This window comes from Rattus rattus, chromosome 1, assembly GCF_011064425.1.
Source record: "Rattus rattus isolate New Zealand chromosome 1, Rrattus_CSIRO_v1, whole genome shotgun sequence".
In the NCBI taxonomy this organism is placed as follows: domain Eukaryota; kingdom Metazoa; phylum Chordata; class Mammalia; order Rodentia; family Muridae; genus Rattus; species Rattus rattus.
The window spans coordinates 198,034,667-198,050,759 of record NC_046154.1 but is presented as its reverse complement, the minus strand read 5'-3'; the positions used below and the strand labels follow the sequence as shown (position 1 = coordinate 198,050,759).

Sequence of the window (16,093 nt, the reverse complement as noted above, 5' to 3'; positions counted from 1 at the left end):
AAAAATGAATGTGAGCTCACAGAGCCTTACTGAGACTATTGATGCCGATTTTGAAAGGTAACCTTTAGAGTTGACCTTTAATCATTAACCTAAGCGTGCCTCAAGGAACGAGTGTCATATTTCCCTTAGGGCAGATGGCGCACCCGTGAGCTGGGAACCACCTTTGTCCCCTAAGGTGAATGTGGCATTGGATTTGACCGGGTTGCTGTGTGCATGTTCTCGGGCCTCTCTTGCATATTTAAAGGCGTGTTCTGTAGTCTCTTTGCTGTACTGACCTTCAAGTGGGGAAGCTGACTTCCGGGAGGTAAGTCGCACGCCACCCTATGAGTACCGGAGCTCCTGTGCCACCCCACACCTGACCTGAAGCTCATTCTCATTCCTCCAGAGCGGTTTTCAAGTTGATGGAGACACCTTCTTCCTTTGGGAAGCTGTGGAGATGGACTCTGAGTAGCACTCAGGCCGGACACTGAATCACACTCAATGCACCAACCATGCAGGTCACTTTTTTTTTTTTTATTTTGGCTTTTTAAAATCACCGTTTATTCCATTTGGTAGAGGGTTTTTTTTTTTCAATACAAATATTTGCAACAATTTCGAATTCCCCAAAACCATACATAGACGATAAATACCATGCTATTAAAGTATTAAATTTGTACAAAAATACTTTACAGTTTAATACTTGTTTGTTACAAACAAAAATACATATTTAAGTGACTCATGATTTTTTTTTTCTTAACATGATTCTGTTCTATACTTTCTCTGCCCTGGCGGTTCTGAAATGTGTCTGAAATTATATATTTCTTTGCACAAAAAAGAAAGATGAATCATTTCCCTTAAACAAAGGACACAGTGTTTCGATGTTTTGCCTGTGCAGTTAGTTGTATTAGTGACCAAAATGAACATGTTTGGGAAAGAATTGTTTTGACATTCTACCATCAATATACAGATCTAGTTTTTTTTCTTTAAATATCTACCAAATAACAGTTATTAGTGAAGCTATTCAAAATATCTGAACAAATGAAAACAGTTGCCCACGGACATTTAAAGCAACTGTCACAGTTTATTGCTTCGGGGGACAGTGATTGGCAATGAGCTTTGTGAAAATGTATTTACAAGTTAAGCAAGTGGCGTGACTCAGAACAAAAGCGTCGTCGTCCTTAAGTCATTGTGCTGTGCACCCCTCGATGTAGCAGTCTGCAGACTTCTGAGCTGCATGAGTTCTGTTTGCCTACCCAGAAAGTGAATCTCATTTCATTAGACTCTTCACTCCTTAAATTCTTAGTCTTGGATTTTAAAAATAGGATCATATCACTAATGCTCAGTGTTACTACACACTCTAATTCATTACCAGAGATTTTTCAGCTATTTAAAAAAAAAAAAAAAAGAATGTGTCCTCAAGGAAAAAAAAAAAACAGGTCACAAGACATATCCTGTTTGATCATCTGTTGCATAGGGAATAGCATACATCTTAGTTAAAATCATTCCTATATTTGGGCGAAACATTTACCACCACCTATTATGGTCTCCAACGTGCACTGTTGCTGAAATATTTTAAGAAAACCTAATGTTATACCTGTGCCCCTCCCACCTCGGCAGGCCTAGCCATTCACCCATCCTAGCTCCCCTAGCAGGGCCAGCTGTGTGTAAATCCATGTTGATCCTGTTCTTACACTAATGACGTTATAGTAAGAAACTTATTCCATTCAGGAAATTACCATAGAGAATATTTTCAAAGGGATGTTTCTCTCTGTAAAAAGTGACAGTAAGGTGAATTGTAAAACGTTTCCTCTGATCTTGATCGGAGTGGGGGAAGGGGTGGGCTGCCTTCCTCTTTATTGTCTACCAATGGGGCCCCCCCACCCCCGGCAGAGAAGGACCCGCAGTTAACGGAGTGGTCATCCTAAAAGAAACCTCTTCTAGTTGGGAAGGGATGAGAACATGAGCTATGAGGGAGATTTAAAAGACCCCTGTGCTTGCATTAATGCCACGTGATTCTCTGTGCTTCGGCTGTCACAGAAATCTTAAAGGGTTGTTCTGTTCTGTTCTGTTCTGTTCTGTTCTGTTCTGTTCTGTTCTGTTCTGTTTTGTTTTAGCACCATGTAGATATCGTCTTTCGTCCTGCTTTATAAAAGTAATGCTATAATGTGTTAGTGGGTTCTCGTGTCTCTAGGTTACCACCGTGGCTGGGCTGCTGGAAGAAAGCGCTGTTCTGTTCGCTCCAGTCGCTGGGCAGCGCCGGCTGTTCTATCGACTTCTGGGAGGCCAGTGGGTTTCTGCTAATAACCAGGTCCAGCTTGTTACCGGATTCGGCTATGAGGGGCACCACCAGGCAGCAGTCGAAGTCTCTCGTCCGGACGTGGTTAACCTGCCAGGCCAAGATGATCCGTTTTCAATGACCGTTGCAGCCACCGCTCCCAAACCCAGAGGCAAGTGGCTTAGTTCTGAAGGTGGGCTGTGCTGAGGGGTCCCCTCCTCCTCAGTTGGGCCACCCAGGGACAAGGCTATTGGTTCACTACCCTCTGCAACTGCCCGTGGGGAGCCGAAGAGCAAGACACCATCCATCCTCCAGTCCCCACAGGAAGGCCATCTCTCCCAAAGTCTCCCACTGCCGGATGTTACGCCGGTTTACACTGGTAGAAAGGAAAGCGTAGGGTGGTGAATTGCTTTGCTCTTGACCAGCAGTGGGTAGGTGTTTCCCGAGGATGTGGTTCCAGGTAGTTTGGCTACCGTGATGCCGAGCTCCCTCAGTTAAAGATGAACCCATCTCAATTTATGCATGCTTTCGGCACTCCTCTTTAATCATCTTTTAACCCTGGATATTGGAGCTAGTGTGGGGGGTGGAGGTCACACATGCTAGACTAACACTCTATGGAGCTGTCTATATTCCTAGCCCAAGAGCAAAACTTGTTAAAATCCCTTGCATTCAACTCTCAGTCCTGACTTCCCATCCTTCCCACTACCTCCCAAGTCCCCGTTCGGAGGACAAGTGTTGGTCACTTAGACCCAGTTTCAACTCCAGGAACTGTAGAGTCCTCAGCCTTCTTGGCTGTCAGCCGTCTCCTGCTCTGGACTCCTGCCTGCCTGCCCCTTGGGCCTCCATTGAGGTAATGAATGGTGGCACGGTGTCAGTGGCCCTGGCCTGAGAACACCTGGCCTGTGTCTTGAATTGGTGGCTACAGAAACACACTTAGAGGAGTGTTTGCCTTTTCTCTGGCTGCTTCCTGTTTACCCTGCTCCTTCGATGGACCCCTCTGACATTTGCCCTCAGACATTAAATCTCCTGGTAAGAATTGCCAGCTGCCACCTCATCTCTCTTCTTTACTCTTCATTCCCGTCTGTGTGACCAGGGCACTGCCCTGCTGGCTCATGGTGCTTTCCCTGTCCAAGATCGTAAGTGTGCAACATCAAACTGTTACAGAAGTGTGTGTTACACTTGCACTTTCTGTCTGAAGACTCAAGGACCTCCCCCCCGCCCCCATCCCCCACCCCAGGCCTGGCTTCCTTCCCAAGGTTGTGGGGAGAACGAGGCATGGACCCTAGGCAGCATAAACTGGACAAGAGCCACCGGCACCTCTTCCATAAATGTGTGTCCCACCGTAGGGTCCCCATTATCAAGACAACTGGGAGAACTCATCTTTAAACTGTTCTCTAGGTCAAAGGCCTGACCCCCTATTGCTGCCCATTAGCCCACATTTGCTGGCTACTCAGGTATGAGAAGCCCAATTAATTAATTCTGGTTCTAGAAGCTGGGGCCCCAAACCTTGTTTCTCATGACATACTCTGCTTGCTTTGATCCTCACTGCAGTGGTTCTCAACCTGTGAGTCATAACCCTTTTGGGGGTCAATGGATTCTTTCTTAGGGATTTCCTAAGAGCACCATAAAGCACAGATGTTGACTTACTATTCATTAAGTAGCAAAGTTACAGTTATGAAGAAGCAGTGGAAATGATTTTATGGTTGGGGTCACCACAGCCTGAGGAGCTGAATTAAAGGATTGTAGCACTAGAAAGGTTAAGAGCCACTGGTCTGCAGTTTCCCATTGTCCTTCCATGCTTCCTAATGCTCAAAATTCCCTTTGTGGTTCTCTTCCACTTCTGACTAGAAGCTCATCATGGGTAATTTTATCTAACTGCCATCTTCCAGAAATCTTTAGCCCTGGCTGGAATATCATGTTTAAGCAAAATCTAACTTATAAATTATGTCCCATTGCAATGTGCTGAAGTTATGGAGGATTGGATGGGTCCAAAACAGGCAGCTTTAACCACCACCACCCCCTGCTCTCTCCTGTGAACACCTGTTTCCTCATGGTGTCCCTGTTCATCCAAAATAATACTGCTTTTCTTTTTGTGGTGTGTGTGTGTGTGTGTGTGTGTGTGTGTGAGAGAGAGAGAGAGAGAGAGAGAGAGAGAGAGAGAGAGAGAGAGGGAAAGAATGTGTGAGTATGTGTGTGAGTATGTGTATGTGTGTGAGAGAAAATGCGTGAATGCTTGAGTGTGTGTGAGAGAGAATGTGTGAGTGTGTGTGTGAGAGAGAGAATGTGTGAGTGTGTGTGTGTGTGAGAGAGAATGTGTGAGTATGTGTATGTGTGTGTAACTGTGTATGTGTATGTGTGTGAGAGAAAATGCGTGAATGCTTGAGTGTGTGTGAGAGAGATGTTGAGTGTGTGTGTGAGAGAGAGAGTGTGTGAGTGTGTGTGTGAGAGAGAGAATGTGTGAGTGTGTGTGTGAGAGAGAGAATGTGTGAGTGTGTGTGTGAGAGAGAATGTGTGAGTGTGTGTGTGAGAGGGAGAGATCATGTGTGTGTGTGTGTGTGTGTGTGTGTGAGAGAGAGAGAGAGAGAGAGAGAGAGAGAGGAGAGGAGAGAGATAGTGTGTGAGAGAAAATGTGTGAGAATGTATGTGTGTGAGAGAGAAAGAATGTGTGAGAGTGTATGTGAGTGTGTGTGTATGTGTGAGAGAGAGAATGTGAGTGTTGTGAGAGAGAATGTGTGTATATGTGTATGTGAGAAAGAATATGTGTGTGAGTGTGTGTGAGAGAGAAAGAATGTGAGTGTGCTGATGTGTGAGAGAGAATGTGAGTGTATATAAGAGAGAATGTGTGAGTGTGTAAGAGAGAGAAAATGTGTGAGTGTGTGAGTGAATATGTGAGTGTGTGTGAAAGAGAGAATGTGTAAGAGTGTGTGTGAGTGTGTGTATATGTGTGTGAGAGAGAATGTGTGAGTGTGTGTGAGAGAGAATGTATGTGTGTGTGTGAGAGAGAGAGAGAATGTATGTGTGTGTGTGTGAGAAAGAATGTATGTGTGTATATGTATGAGTGTGTGATGTGAGCACATGTTCATGTGTTTGTTTATAGGCAGGCACACATGCACATGTGTGAGCTCAGAAGTGGATGTCTGTATCTTCCTGGATTTTCTTAATGTCTTTGCGACGGGGTCTGTTTGTCAACTCTGAAGCCCAGCAGTCTGGCCCGGGCAGGTCAGTGGGCTCCATGACCACACGGGCTGGTCGGTAGACTCCAGGGCTGTGTGTAGGCTGATGTTTGAGGAAGGAACATTCAAATGGAAAACATGGTGTTGAGCCCAGTGTCAGGACATCGAGGGAGCTGAAATACAATTCTTTATCCAGCTGTTCACCATAGTTTGAGGACAGGAGAGTAAGGGGTAAAACAAAGGGTCTAACTGTGCAGGAGGAATTGGAGGAAGTTGCTGCTTGTAGGTCAGGGGCAAGGATTCAGAACTCCGCTGAGGCCTTACCTGTAAGAGCCTGTCATAAGGCTTCAAGCCTCCAAGATCACCTGGCCCAGCTGGGCGGATATTTTTGACATACACCCCTTTCTCCAGCAGGCCATCCGCCACACTGAACCCAAAGTCCTCCATGCCAGAGTCTTTGTATAAGGTCACCTGGAAAGTGTGACAATGTGAAAATTAGCTGAGTGGGAGCCTCTTGCTGCTGAAGTTTCTCGGAAGAAGGAGCTTCACAAACTAATTTCATAGTCACATGGCGGATTTGCAATGTCAGCATTAGTCAATTTCTGCCAACCAACCCTGTTGCTTTGCCCATACTCCAAGAACATGCTTGGAATCTGTAAAGTCTGATCCTGAGCTGACAAAGGAAGAGAAGAGTCATGTCTTCATTTTTTTTTTTTTTGGTTATTGTACCTCTTCCTTTAAAAAAAAAGTATGTGCATAGTGTAGTGCGTATACGTGTACATGTTTGGTGTGCACAGGTGTGTAGGCCAGAGGACAATGTCAGATACTTTGATACCCTGCTCTACTATCACTTTCAGTCTTATTCTCCTGAGACAGGGTCTCTCATGAGCCCTGGAGCTTGCTATGTTTCAGCAAGGCTGACTGGCTGGCCAGCAAGCTCTATTGATTCCCTTGTCTCAAGTCAACCCTTATGCCATCCTGTTCCCTAACCAATACTGGGGTTCCAAGCCTGTACCCCCACACCTGGGTGCTGGAGATCTGAACTCATGTTCTCATGATTGTACAGCAAGTATCTTTACCCCCTCCCTCCCTCCCTCACTCACCTCCCCAGACTCATGACCTCCTTCTTTCAAATTATGGTCATCAGGTATAGGACATAGAAGGCAGGTTGTCTAATATCTCCCTGGAGTAGCCTCCAGGTTTAAGAGAAGCCAGGAGTTGCTAATATATTGAATAATAATCCTTTTCTGCCTCCCACCAACCTGGTGCTCTGCTAAATACCTTATTGCACATCCCTTCTCTCCCTCTGAATTGGAGTATGGCTGAGACACCCCATAGAGCCTCGTCAACAAAACACCTTCGAAAACCCCTCTAAGGATTCCTATTACAAACATTACTTGAGGACTCGGCCTCGCTGTTTCTGCATCACTTGCCCAAGGGTTTTAGCAGCTCAAGGTGTCTACCATCCCATGGTACAGTTGACACCCAGCACCTGAGAGCAGCTTTCCCAATAGCTTTTCACAGCCTCACTTCTCATCTGGTCACCTGCAAGAGGCAGTCTGAGGTACAAAGAGCAAACTATGTAAACAAAGCATGTGTGCACTGACCAAACGTTTCCTGGACCCCTGAGCGTGTTCTACATATTGGTCTGAGCCCTGGAATAGGACTGGACTACAGAACTGAGAGTCAGACGGCCACGGAATACACACTGAATTCTCTCATTCAGCACTTCACAGTCATGTGCGCTATGAGGTGGATGCTGTTTTTATTAAGGTTTATTGGATGCCCTCCAAAAAACTGTCCACACTTCAACAAGGATTTGGGCTTACTTCACAAACTACACACACACACACACACACACACACACACACACACACACACACACATTCCTGTCAAATAGTAGAAATAAACAAGCCCCTCAGAGCTATACAAGGCAAGCAAGACAGCCTGACCTTTTATAACACGTTTAGATTTTTTTATATCCAGTTATTTGAGTGAAGAAAGGTATGTACTACTGAAGGAAATACAAGAGTGGTCAGTTTGGGGATTTTCTTTCACTGGATAGAAATGTAAAAAAAAAAAAAAAAAAAAACAAGCTTCTTGGGTCAATACTATGTATCAGTCAGCTCTGCCGGTATGGTAATTTTAGAGGAAAGGAAACTCAGTCTTATACAGGAAACGCAGTCTGCCGAATGACACAAAGGTCAGAAGTGGTGGGACCAGGTCTATCAGAATTCAGACACCCAGTGTGTAACCAGCATACTCTATCAGCAGCCAAAATGCTTATTCTGATGCTACAGTGAAGGCATTTATATTTGTTTGAATTTTTACTTTTACTTTTTTTTTATTTTCAAGATTTATTTATTTTAATGAATACAAGTAAGCTGTCTTCATGCACACCAGGAGAGGGCATCGGATCCCATTACAGATAGTTGTGAGTCACCATGTAGTTGCTGGGATTTGAACTCAGGACCTCTGGAAGAGCAGTCAGTGCTGAGCCATCCTTTTTGAGAAAGGCAGTTGTCTTCTTGTTCACTGATCTAGCTCATAATTCTAACCAAGCTCCTGTCGCATGGTAGCATCTTGTGCTGCACAGAAAGGGCTCCTTCTGACATAACTCACGAATAGCTAACTCCTCATGCTGTGGCTGAGGATGTACGTGAGAATGCGAGGGATTGACTGGGTTCAAAGGACCGCCCTCCAGGGCTCTGCAGGAAGCCTGCCCAGTGCCAGTGTGGCTGGACAGGAAAGGTGCTCACTGGTGACACTATGTGGCCCTGACTAGAGAACACACCTTTGATACTGAAGCCAGCCTGCAACTACCTGGTAACTGATGACCTTGGGATTTTGGACTGTGAGGAGGCGCTAACTGAAGGTACACAGTCAACAGAAGCTGGACGTCATCCTTATAACGTCTGAGAGACTTGAAGTTTCAACAGAGAACAAGATGCTATGGTCTCTACTAAGTGTGTGTGTGTGTGTGTGTGTGTGTGTGTGTGTGTGTGTGTGTCTGTGTGTGTGTGTCTGTGTGTGTGTCTGTGTGTGTGTGTGTCTGTGTGTGTGTGTAGCAGGACATTTAGACTTTAGACAGAAGCTCAAAGAGGGGCAGAGACTTACCCAAGGTCAAAGAGAAACCAAACAGAGAACTCCTTCAAAGAAAGAGCATTGACTGCAAGGCTCTGACTTCTTGACCATATACTGATTTATTTAATGTAAATTTCTTTAAAATGCTCATCAGGCTGGGTGGGTGTAGCATCGTGGTAGTTACTTAGGCTGCCCAAGGTCCTAAGGTCCATCCCAACACTGCCAAAACCAAAACCCTCCCCTGCAAATCTAAACAAACAAACTAAAAAATATTTAGGACTTTTTGTAATTGTGTTTTTGCCCCAGGCCATAACATGGGTGATATCTGCACTCATTTATTAGAGAAAACTAACTTTTTTTCTAAAGTTTCACTTTGTTTTATGTGCATGAGTACTTTGCATGTTTGAATGAATGGGCATCATGTGAGTCCCTGGTGTCTGCGGAAGCATAAAAAGAGTGTAAGACACCTAGGAACTGGAGTTATAGATGATTGTGAGCTGCTGTGTGGGTGCAGGGAATTGAACTTGGATCCTATGGAAGAGCCTTGAGTGCTCTTACCCAGTAAGCCACCTCCTCAAGCCCTGGGAGAACAGCTTTTAAAATAGTAAAATATCAGTTCACATTTGGGCAGTCATGCTGGTGACACTTTGTGGGCATGACAAAATAGATTTGCAAAAGCCCACAAGGCCTCAACTCTACACAGGCAACTGAGGAGAGCTGGGGTGGCGAGAGGTGGCCTTCCCCAGGGAAGAGTACAGCAATTGGCTGCCCATGAAAACATACACCAGTAACATTATATAGAGAATAGGTTATATTTAAGAATATATACACTGGGTGGTGATGGTACATGCCTTTAACCAAGGTACTTGGGAAACTGAGGCTAGCATAATCTCTGTGAGTTTGAGGCTACCCTGATCTACAGAGTGAACTCCAGGACAGCTAGGGCTACACATAGAAACCTTGTGTCAAAACAAACCAACCAACCAATCAACCACCAACTAACCACTAACCAACCAACCAACCAACCACCAACCAACCAACCAACCAACCACCAACCAACCAACCAACCACCAACCAACCACCAACCAACCACCAACTAACCAACCAACCAACCACCAACCAACCACCCACCAACCAACCCACCAACCAACCAACCCACCAACCACCAACCAACCAACCCACCAACCAACCCACCAACCAACCAAAAACCAACCAACCAACCACCAACCACCAACCAACCACCAACCAACCAACCACCAACCAACCAACCAACCAACCACCAACCAACCACCCACCAACCAACCAACCAACCAACCAACCAACCACCAACCAACTAACCAACCAACCAACCACCAACTAACCAACCAACCAACCACCAACCAACCAACCACCAACCAACCAACCAACCAACAACCAACCACCAACCAACCAACCAACCAACCAACCACCAACCAACCAACCAACCCACCAACCACCAACCAACCAACCCAACCAACCAACCAACCAACCAACCAACCAACTAACCAACCACCAACAACCAACTGACCAACAAACCACCAACCAACCAACCAACCAACCAAACAATCAAAAACCAAACAAAATAAAAAACAACAGGGATATCTATAGCTATATATCCATCTTCTCTCTCTATCTGCATGAAATAACAATGAATGAGGCCATGAATTTGAAGGAGAATGGAGAGGTTTGGAGGGAGGACAGAGAAGGGAGAAATGTTATTCTATCGCAATAATAAAAACACCATGACGTGTCTTGTAAGGTAAAGATGCCAGAGAATGGCCGCTACTGTCACGAGCTACATTGACTTCAGTCGCTTTCTTTTCTAATTCTTCGGGATAGTACTTTTAGACAAATACCAGACTTTGGTATCTGTCTCTAAAGAGCTGATCATTTTCTTTGAACTGATAGTTCTCAAGTAAAGACACGGCTAACGAGCGTTGGGAAGAATGTGCGCCATCACCAGTCTCTGGCGATGCAAGCTAAAAGCAGGATGAGACATAGCACCCTGTTAGAAAGGTCATCATCACTGAAGATGGAAAGGAAATGATGTCAGGGATGTGCAGAAAAGGGGCGCCCACTGCACATTGCTGGGGGTAAGTAAATCACTTCAGCCATGGTAGCTATCACTAGGAAAGCTCCTCAGAAGGTAGAAGTAGAGCTCTGTGCTGGGGGATGGTTTTGTGCGCTGTGTATTCAGATGTTGATTGCTATGGTTGTGGTCTGGACATTGGCGTTGTCATGGTATCTGGAGCATCTCCTATCTCAGTGATGTAAAAATTCTTTCCCATCACCTGGTTGGTTAATAAAGAGCTGATTCAGCCTATAGCTGGGCAGAAGAGAAGAGGGCAGGACTTCTGATCCCAATCAGGGAATCCCAAGCGAAAAGAAAGGCAGAGAAGAGATGAAGAGGATAAGGACCAGGAGGATTCACCACAGTCAGGTCATCAGGGGAGTCACAAGGAGACACAGGGGAAGAAATCAGATCGCAGGTAAAGGACCACATGGCTGGGAGGTAGTAGCCATAGAGCGTTAGAATAGATGAGGATCTGCCCAGCACAGTGCCTGTAGCTTGTTAATACATTTACTAGGTCTCCATGTCATATACTTGAGAATTAAAGTGGGCTAGAGACATAGAAATACCCTATTGTACTTGGGAGCAAAAAAGGGTAAAGAAGCCACCCCTGGTCTTGCGTCTATGACTCAGTTATTCTACAGTCCTAATGCTAATGAAATTATCATATAAAATATGCACAGCGTCATGTTTATTCTAGTACAACAGCTGAGGTTTGAAATCAGCAATCAGTCACCAATGCATAAAACAAACAACAGACAGGGCCAATGACTTCCCGAGTTCTGTGGAGAGGCTACAGCAATGCATTGGACATTTCAAAAGAATTGGAAGAGTCCGAAGTTTCCCCTCACACAGAAATAATGTTGAGGAGAGAGCAATGCTTAAATATCTTGATTTGATCATCACACATTGAATATGTGTATCAAATTGTTGTAACAGTACCGCCAGAAGCATGCAAGTAGCAGGTGTCAATTACTACAAATAAAAACTATACCTGCTATAGGAAACTAGATGGAGCACACATAGGACAGAAACATCTGGTTTTATAGCGACCCTGACTATTATTAATTCACTGATACAATTGGCCTTTATTACTTGTTTTCCAGTGCTGTACTTAGTTTATAATTTCCCTCATTGTCTCAAAAGCATTTTTTAATATATGTGTGTGTGTGTGTGTGTGTGTGTGTGTGTGTGTGTGTGTGTGTGCACATGCTTCTCTGTGTGACTATGAATGTGATATAACTCAGGCATAAGCACAGGTCAGAGGACTACATTGCTTGCTAGCTCTTATCTACCTGGTCCAACCTTGTTTCTGACCTGGATTGATGCTGTGTTTATCAGGATACCTGACCCATGAGCTTCCAGGGAGCCTCCTTCCTGCTACCCACCTACCGGTAGGAACAGGAGGATTAACATACTTGGCTTTAGATTTGAACTCAGGTCCTCACATTTGCATGGCCACTGAGCTATCTTTCTCAGTCCAGGAAAGCTTATTAGATCATCAGGATCTCATGAAGGGCCATTCACTACCTCTGGGTTGGGCTCTTTATTTCCTCTTGTCTGGGGCACATGCCCATCCCTGTTCCCTAGTGCTACAGTAGCCCCCTAATTCAGGAAGGGACTTCATTCCAAGATCCTGTGGATGCCTGAAACCACACAGGGAGAGCATCAAATGCTATCCACAAGCACACAGATACCCTCACGATTGGTCTGATTGATTCTGATATGATGGTTGATTTGTATTATAAGTTATAGACAATTGTCTTAGGGTTTACTGCTGTGAGCAGACACCATGACCCAGGCAACTCTTGTAAGGACAGCATTTAATTGGGGTTGGCTTACAGATTCAGAGGTTCAGTCCATTATTGTTGAGGCAGGAGCATGGCAGCATCCAGGCAGGCATGGTACAGGCAGAGCTGAGAGTTCTACATCTTCATCTGAGGCTGCTAGTAGAATACTGGCTCCCAGGCAGCTAGGATTAGGGTCTTAAAGCCCTCGGTGACACACCTACTCCAACAAGGCCACACCTCCAAATAGTGCCACTCCCTGGGTCAAGCATATGCAAACCATCGCATCCATGATTGAGGGAATCCAAGAGAGGAACTGAAGGCAGGGGCCTGGAGTCTGGCACCAAAGCAGAGAGCAAGGCCGAACTCTGCTACTATCTTGCTCCCAGGCTCCTGTCCAGCTCCCTTTCTTATGTAGCCCAGGCCCCTCCTACATCAATGATCAATGGAGAAAATGTACCACAGGCACATCCACAGGCCAATCCGGTGGGGGCAATTTCTTGGTGCTCTCTTTCGTGTGCTAAGTTACTGACCAGGATCAGCTGCCAGAGATGACTAAGTCACTAACGGGCAAGACGAGTTTGGGGTCTGAATACTCTGGGAAATGGGAGAACCCACATCTCAAGTGGGAGGGCATGAGATGTCCTCATGCTGCTGAGTAGGGCGCAAACTTAACAATCTGAAACGCTCTCTCTCTCTCTCTCTCTCTCTCTCTCTCTCTCTTTTTTTTTTGAGTTTTCCATTTAAGACCTTCGAGCTACAGTTGGCCAAAGGCAACCGAAACTACAAAAAGTGAACACATGGAGGGGATGGGGAAGCTGTGAACTACGTTGCCGAGGTGGCACCCTCTAGCCTGTAGAACAGTCTTCTATTTCAACATCTCATTAAATGGCAGTTAGCTCTGGTGTCTGGTAGGTGGGAATCATGAACAGACCATAGGTGCAATGGAGCGTCCTATGACATCACACAGCCCCATCACGTCCAGTCTCATAGTTCACCGACAGACAGCTGCCTCTGAATCATTAATTCCATCGAGGTTGAAAGGGTAACCTTCTCCTGGGCCTGCCACTCTTCTTATTAGCTCGAATTACTTTGTAAGAACCGAATTTGTTCTTCAACTAGCATTGTCTGATTAACGCAGTTGGTACACGAAAGGCAGAATGAATGCTAATTCAATTTCGGAACAGAAAATTACTTGGTCCTGTGGAGCGTTCCATATTCGTTGAGCAAGTGTGGTTCGGTATTCTTTTGGATGCTCAGACACACGCATTTGCATTTCGAAAAGGCCGGGTGTTCTTCATGTTAACCCATGGTCCTTTCCCCAGGACCCATTTGTACAGATAGGATCTGTGTTTTCTAGTACGAGTTACTGCAGATGCCCCTTGAATGTTTCTTGTCCCTCGTCTGGAATTAGCTATCAATCCCCAATTTTTGACTAGAAGGGAAGTTTCTACATTTCATTCTCAAGAGGAGAAAAGGGAGGAGGTAGGAGAGGGGAGAAGGCAAACTGTCAGTAGAGTGTTGACAGATTGGCCATCCGTGGGCCTGTTTAATGGTAGGCGAAATCTCTACTCCTGAGCTGCCTGCTTGTGTGCTGCTCCTTGGCTCTGTGGGTCTTTTATCTCTTACTCAGTTTCTTCTTTGAGCCACATGCTCTGTGAGGCGGGTAGCATTCCTGTGGAGGCACCATAGCCCCAGCAGTGTGTGCTTTTTAGCTGGTCTATGTTACTTGCTACACTGTGCCTCACTTCGGGCTCCCTGATTGGCTGAGGAAATCAGCATCTGTCCTGGGTTACTCTGGATGAGACAAGCTTAAGCTCGCCATGGAGATTAGGAAGTCCGCTTTAGTTACGGCTGAGGCTTGTTACAGAACCCTTGCATTTGGAGAGCGTACCTGGAGCTATGAGATTTTTCTCTGCTCAATTGACTTGTGACTCTTAGGTTTCCGCTCTCTAGAGCAGAACCTGGGAGGGGCGTGTGATGGATTGAATGAGAAAGGCCCCCAAAGACCCATACATTGAATACTTGGTCACCAGGGAGTGGCACTATTTGAAAGGATTAGAAGGTGTGGCTTTGTTGCAGGAAGTGTGTCATTGAGGATGGGCTTTGAGGTTTCAAAAATCCCATTCCAAGCCCAGAGTCTCTCTTCCTGCTGCCCGTGGATCCAGATGTAGAGCTCTCAACTGTGCCTCCAGCACCACGTCTGTCGGTGTGTCCATGTCTGTCCCAACACAATGACAATGGACGTCTGAACCTGCAAACAACCAAGTCCCAGACTAATGCTTTCCCTTGTCAACTTGCGGTGGTTATGGTGTCTCTTCACAGCGATAGAACACTGACTAAGCGCTAAACACCTATGGACACCCCAAAACTTCCAGTGCCAACCCGTTAACTAGAGCACTGAAGGTGAATTAGCTCACAAGCCTCTGAGTCCTGGTTCCTGGCCAAGCCCTTTTACTTTCCCTGGATGCATCTCGATGGTCAAGTGTCCAGGATGAGGGGCTACTGACTCCCCTAAAATAGAAATAGAGGTTCCTGTGGAAGGATGTCCAGAGGTTAGAAGATACTGAATTTTAATCCCCAGCTGTATCCTTTCCTCGGAAATTGCTTACGAGTAGTAGATTAACACAGACGAAGTTAATTATTTTAGATTTACATTAAAAAGCCCCAGAAATTTATAAAATACTAATGGGAAACACAGTCTGGCTGCTCTCAGAGTAGCCACAGTAACTCATACCTTGCAGCTCTGCTTGCCTGGAGATAGCTAGTGCCAACTTTTGATTTATTTCCAGGCCCCCACCTTTTCTAAGGATTTTGAGGTTTTAGTCACATATCCTCCACACACAGACAGAGCCGTATCCAGGCACTTTCTTCCATATGATTACCTCTGATCGTCCCACAATGCTGTACAAGAAAATCATCTTTTCTTCTAATAAGGTCACAAAGCCTTGAAGACGTTGATGGAATGACTTGTTTTGATCTAATGCAAACACGCCAGGATCCAATACTGGAATATCTGACCTCATTTGCTGGGTGTCTTCTACCAAATCATGATTTCTGTTTGGATATAGAATCTTCTCGCTGCCTAGGCAGCCTTTATTCCTTTTCCACAGCCTAACAAACAGAAGATGAGTCTTGTATAGCGTTTGCTGTGCGGCTTCTCCTTTGCGCCCTCTTGTGGTCTCCCGGAACATCACACAAAATCCTCCTGCTCTTCGAAGATGGCCCTCTTGAAGCTGGTTTTTGCATTCTCTTCCGGCCCACGTGAGTACGGTCTATCTTGTAGAATCTCTATTCAGGAAAGGCCTCAGGGGAAACTGAGGCATCAACACTTTTGCAAGGCGTTTCTGTTCTAAAAGAGCCAAGGTACCTCTTGAAACAAAGCCGTGAACAGCGATACATACAGTTCAATGGAGATCGGCCCGATTCTGTGACGTCACGCGGTCGCTTCAAAGTCTAAAGCCTGAACCGGAGCTATGGCAGCGGGTAGCAAGGCCACCGAGATTCAAGTTCAAATCTGTTTTACATTTTTAAGCTGGACTACCTGCTTGTCTGAACTGTATCCACAGGTGGAGATCAGAAAGCTAACTGATGCTTTAACCAGAGCTGATTGACTCCTCCCCTTTCAAGAGCAACTGAGTGCAGCACCTTGGGTAAGTCTCAGTAAATGACAGCCACCCTGGAAGCAGTTTCTAAGCCCTGACAG

The 16,093-nt window shown here is 45.5% G+C and overlaps 1 protein-coding gene across 1 annotated transcript in view; it reads right to left on the bottom strand.

The window, feature by feature from the left end:
* Positions 1 to 492: 492 nt before the first annotated feature.
* Grip1 (glutamate receptor interacting protein 1) overlaps positions 493 to 16,093 on the bottom strand; it is a 383,638-nt gene continuing 368,037 nt past the window's right edge. Inside the window, exons 23-24 of the mRNA XM_032912970.1 lie at positions 5,752 to 5,898; positions 493 to 2,365 (exon numbers count right to left, since the gene is read on the bottom strand). Coding sequence (XP_032768861.1) covers positions 2,138 to 2,365; positions 5,752 to 5,898 — 375 coding nt within the window. The 3' untranslated portion in view covers positions 493 to 2,137. The remainder of the gene's footprint in view (positions 2,366 to 5,751; positions 5,899 to 16,093) is intronic.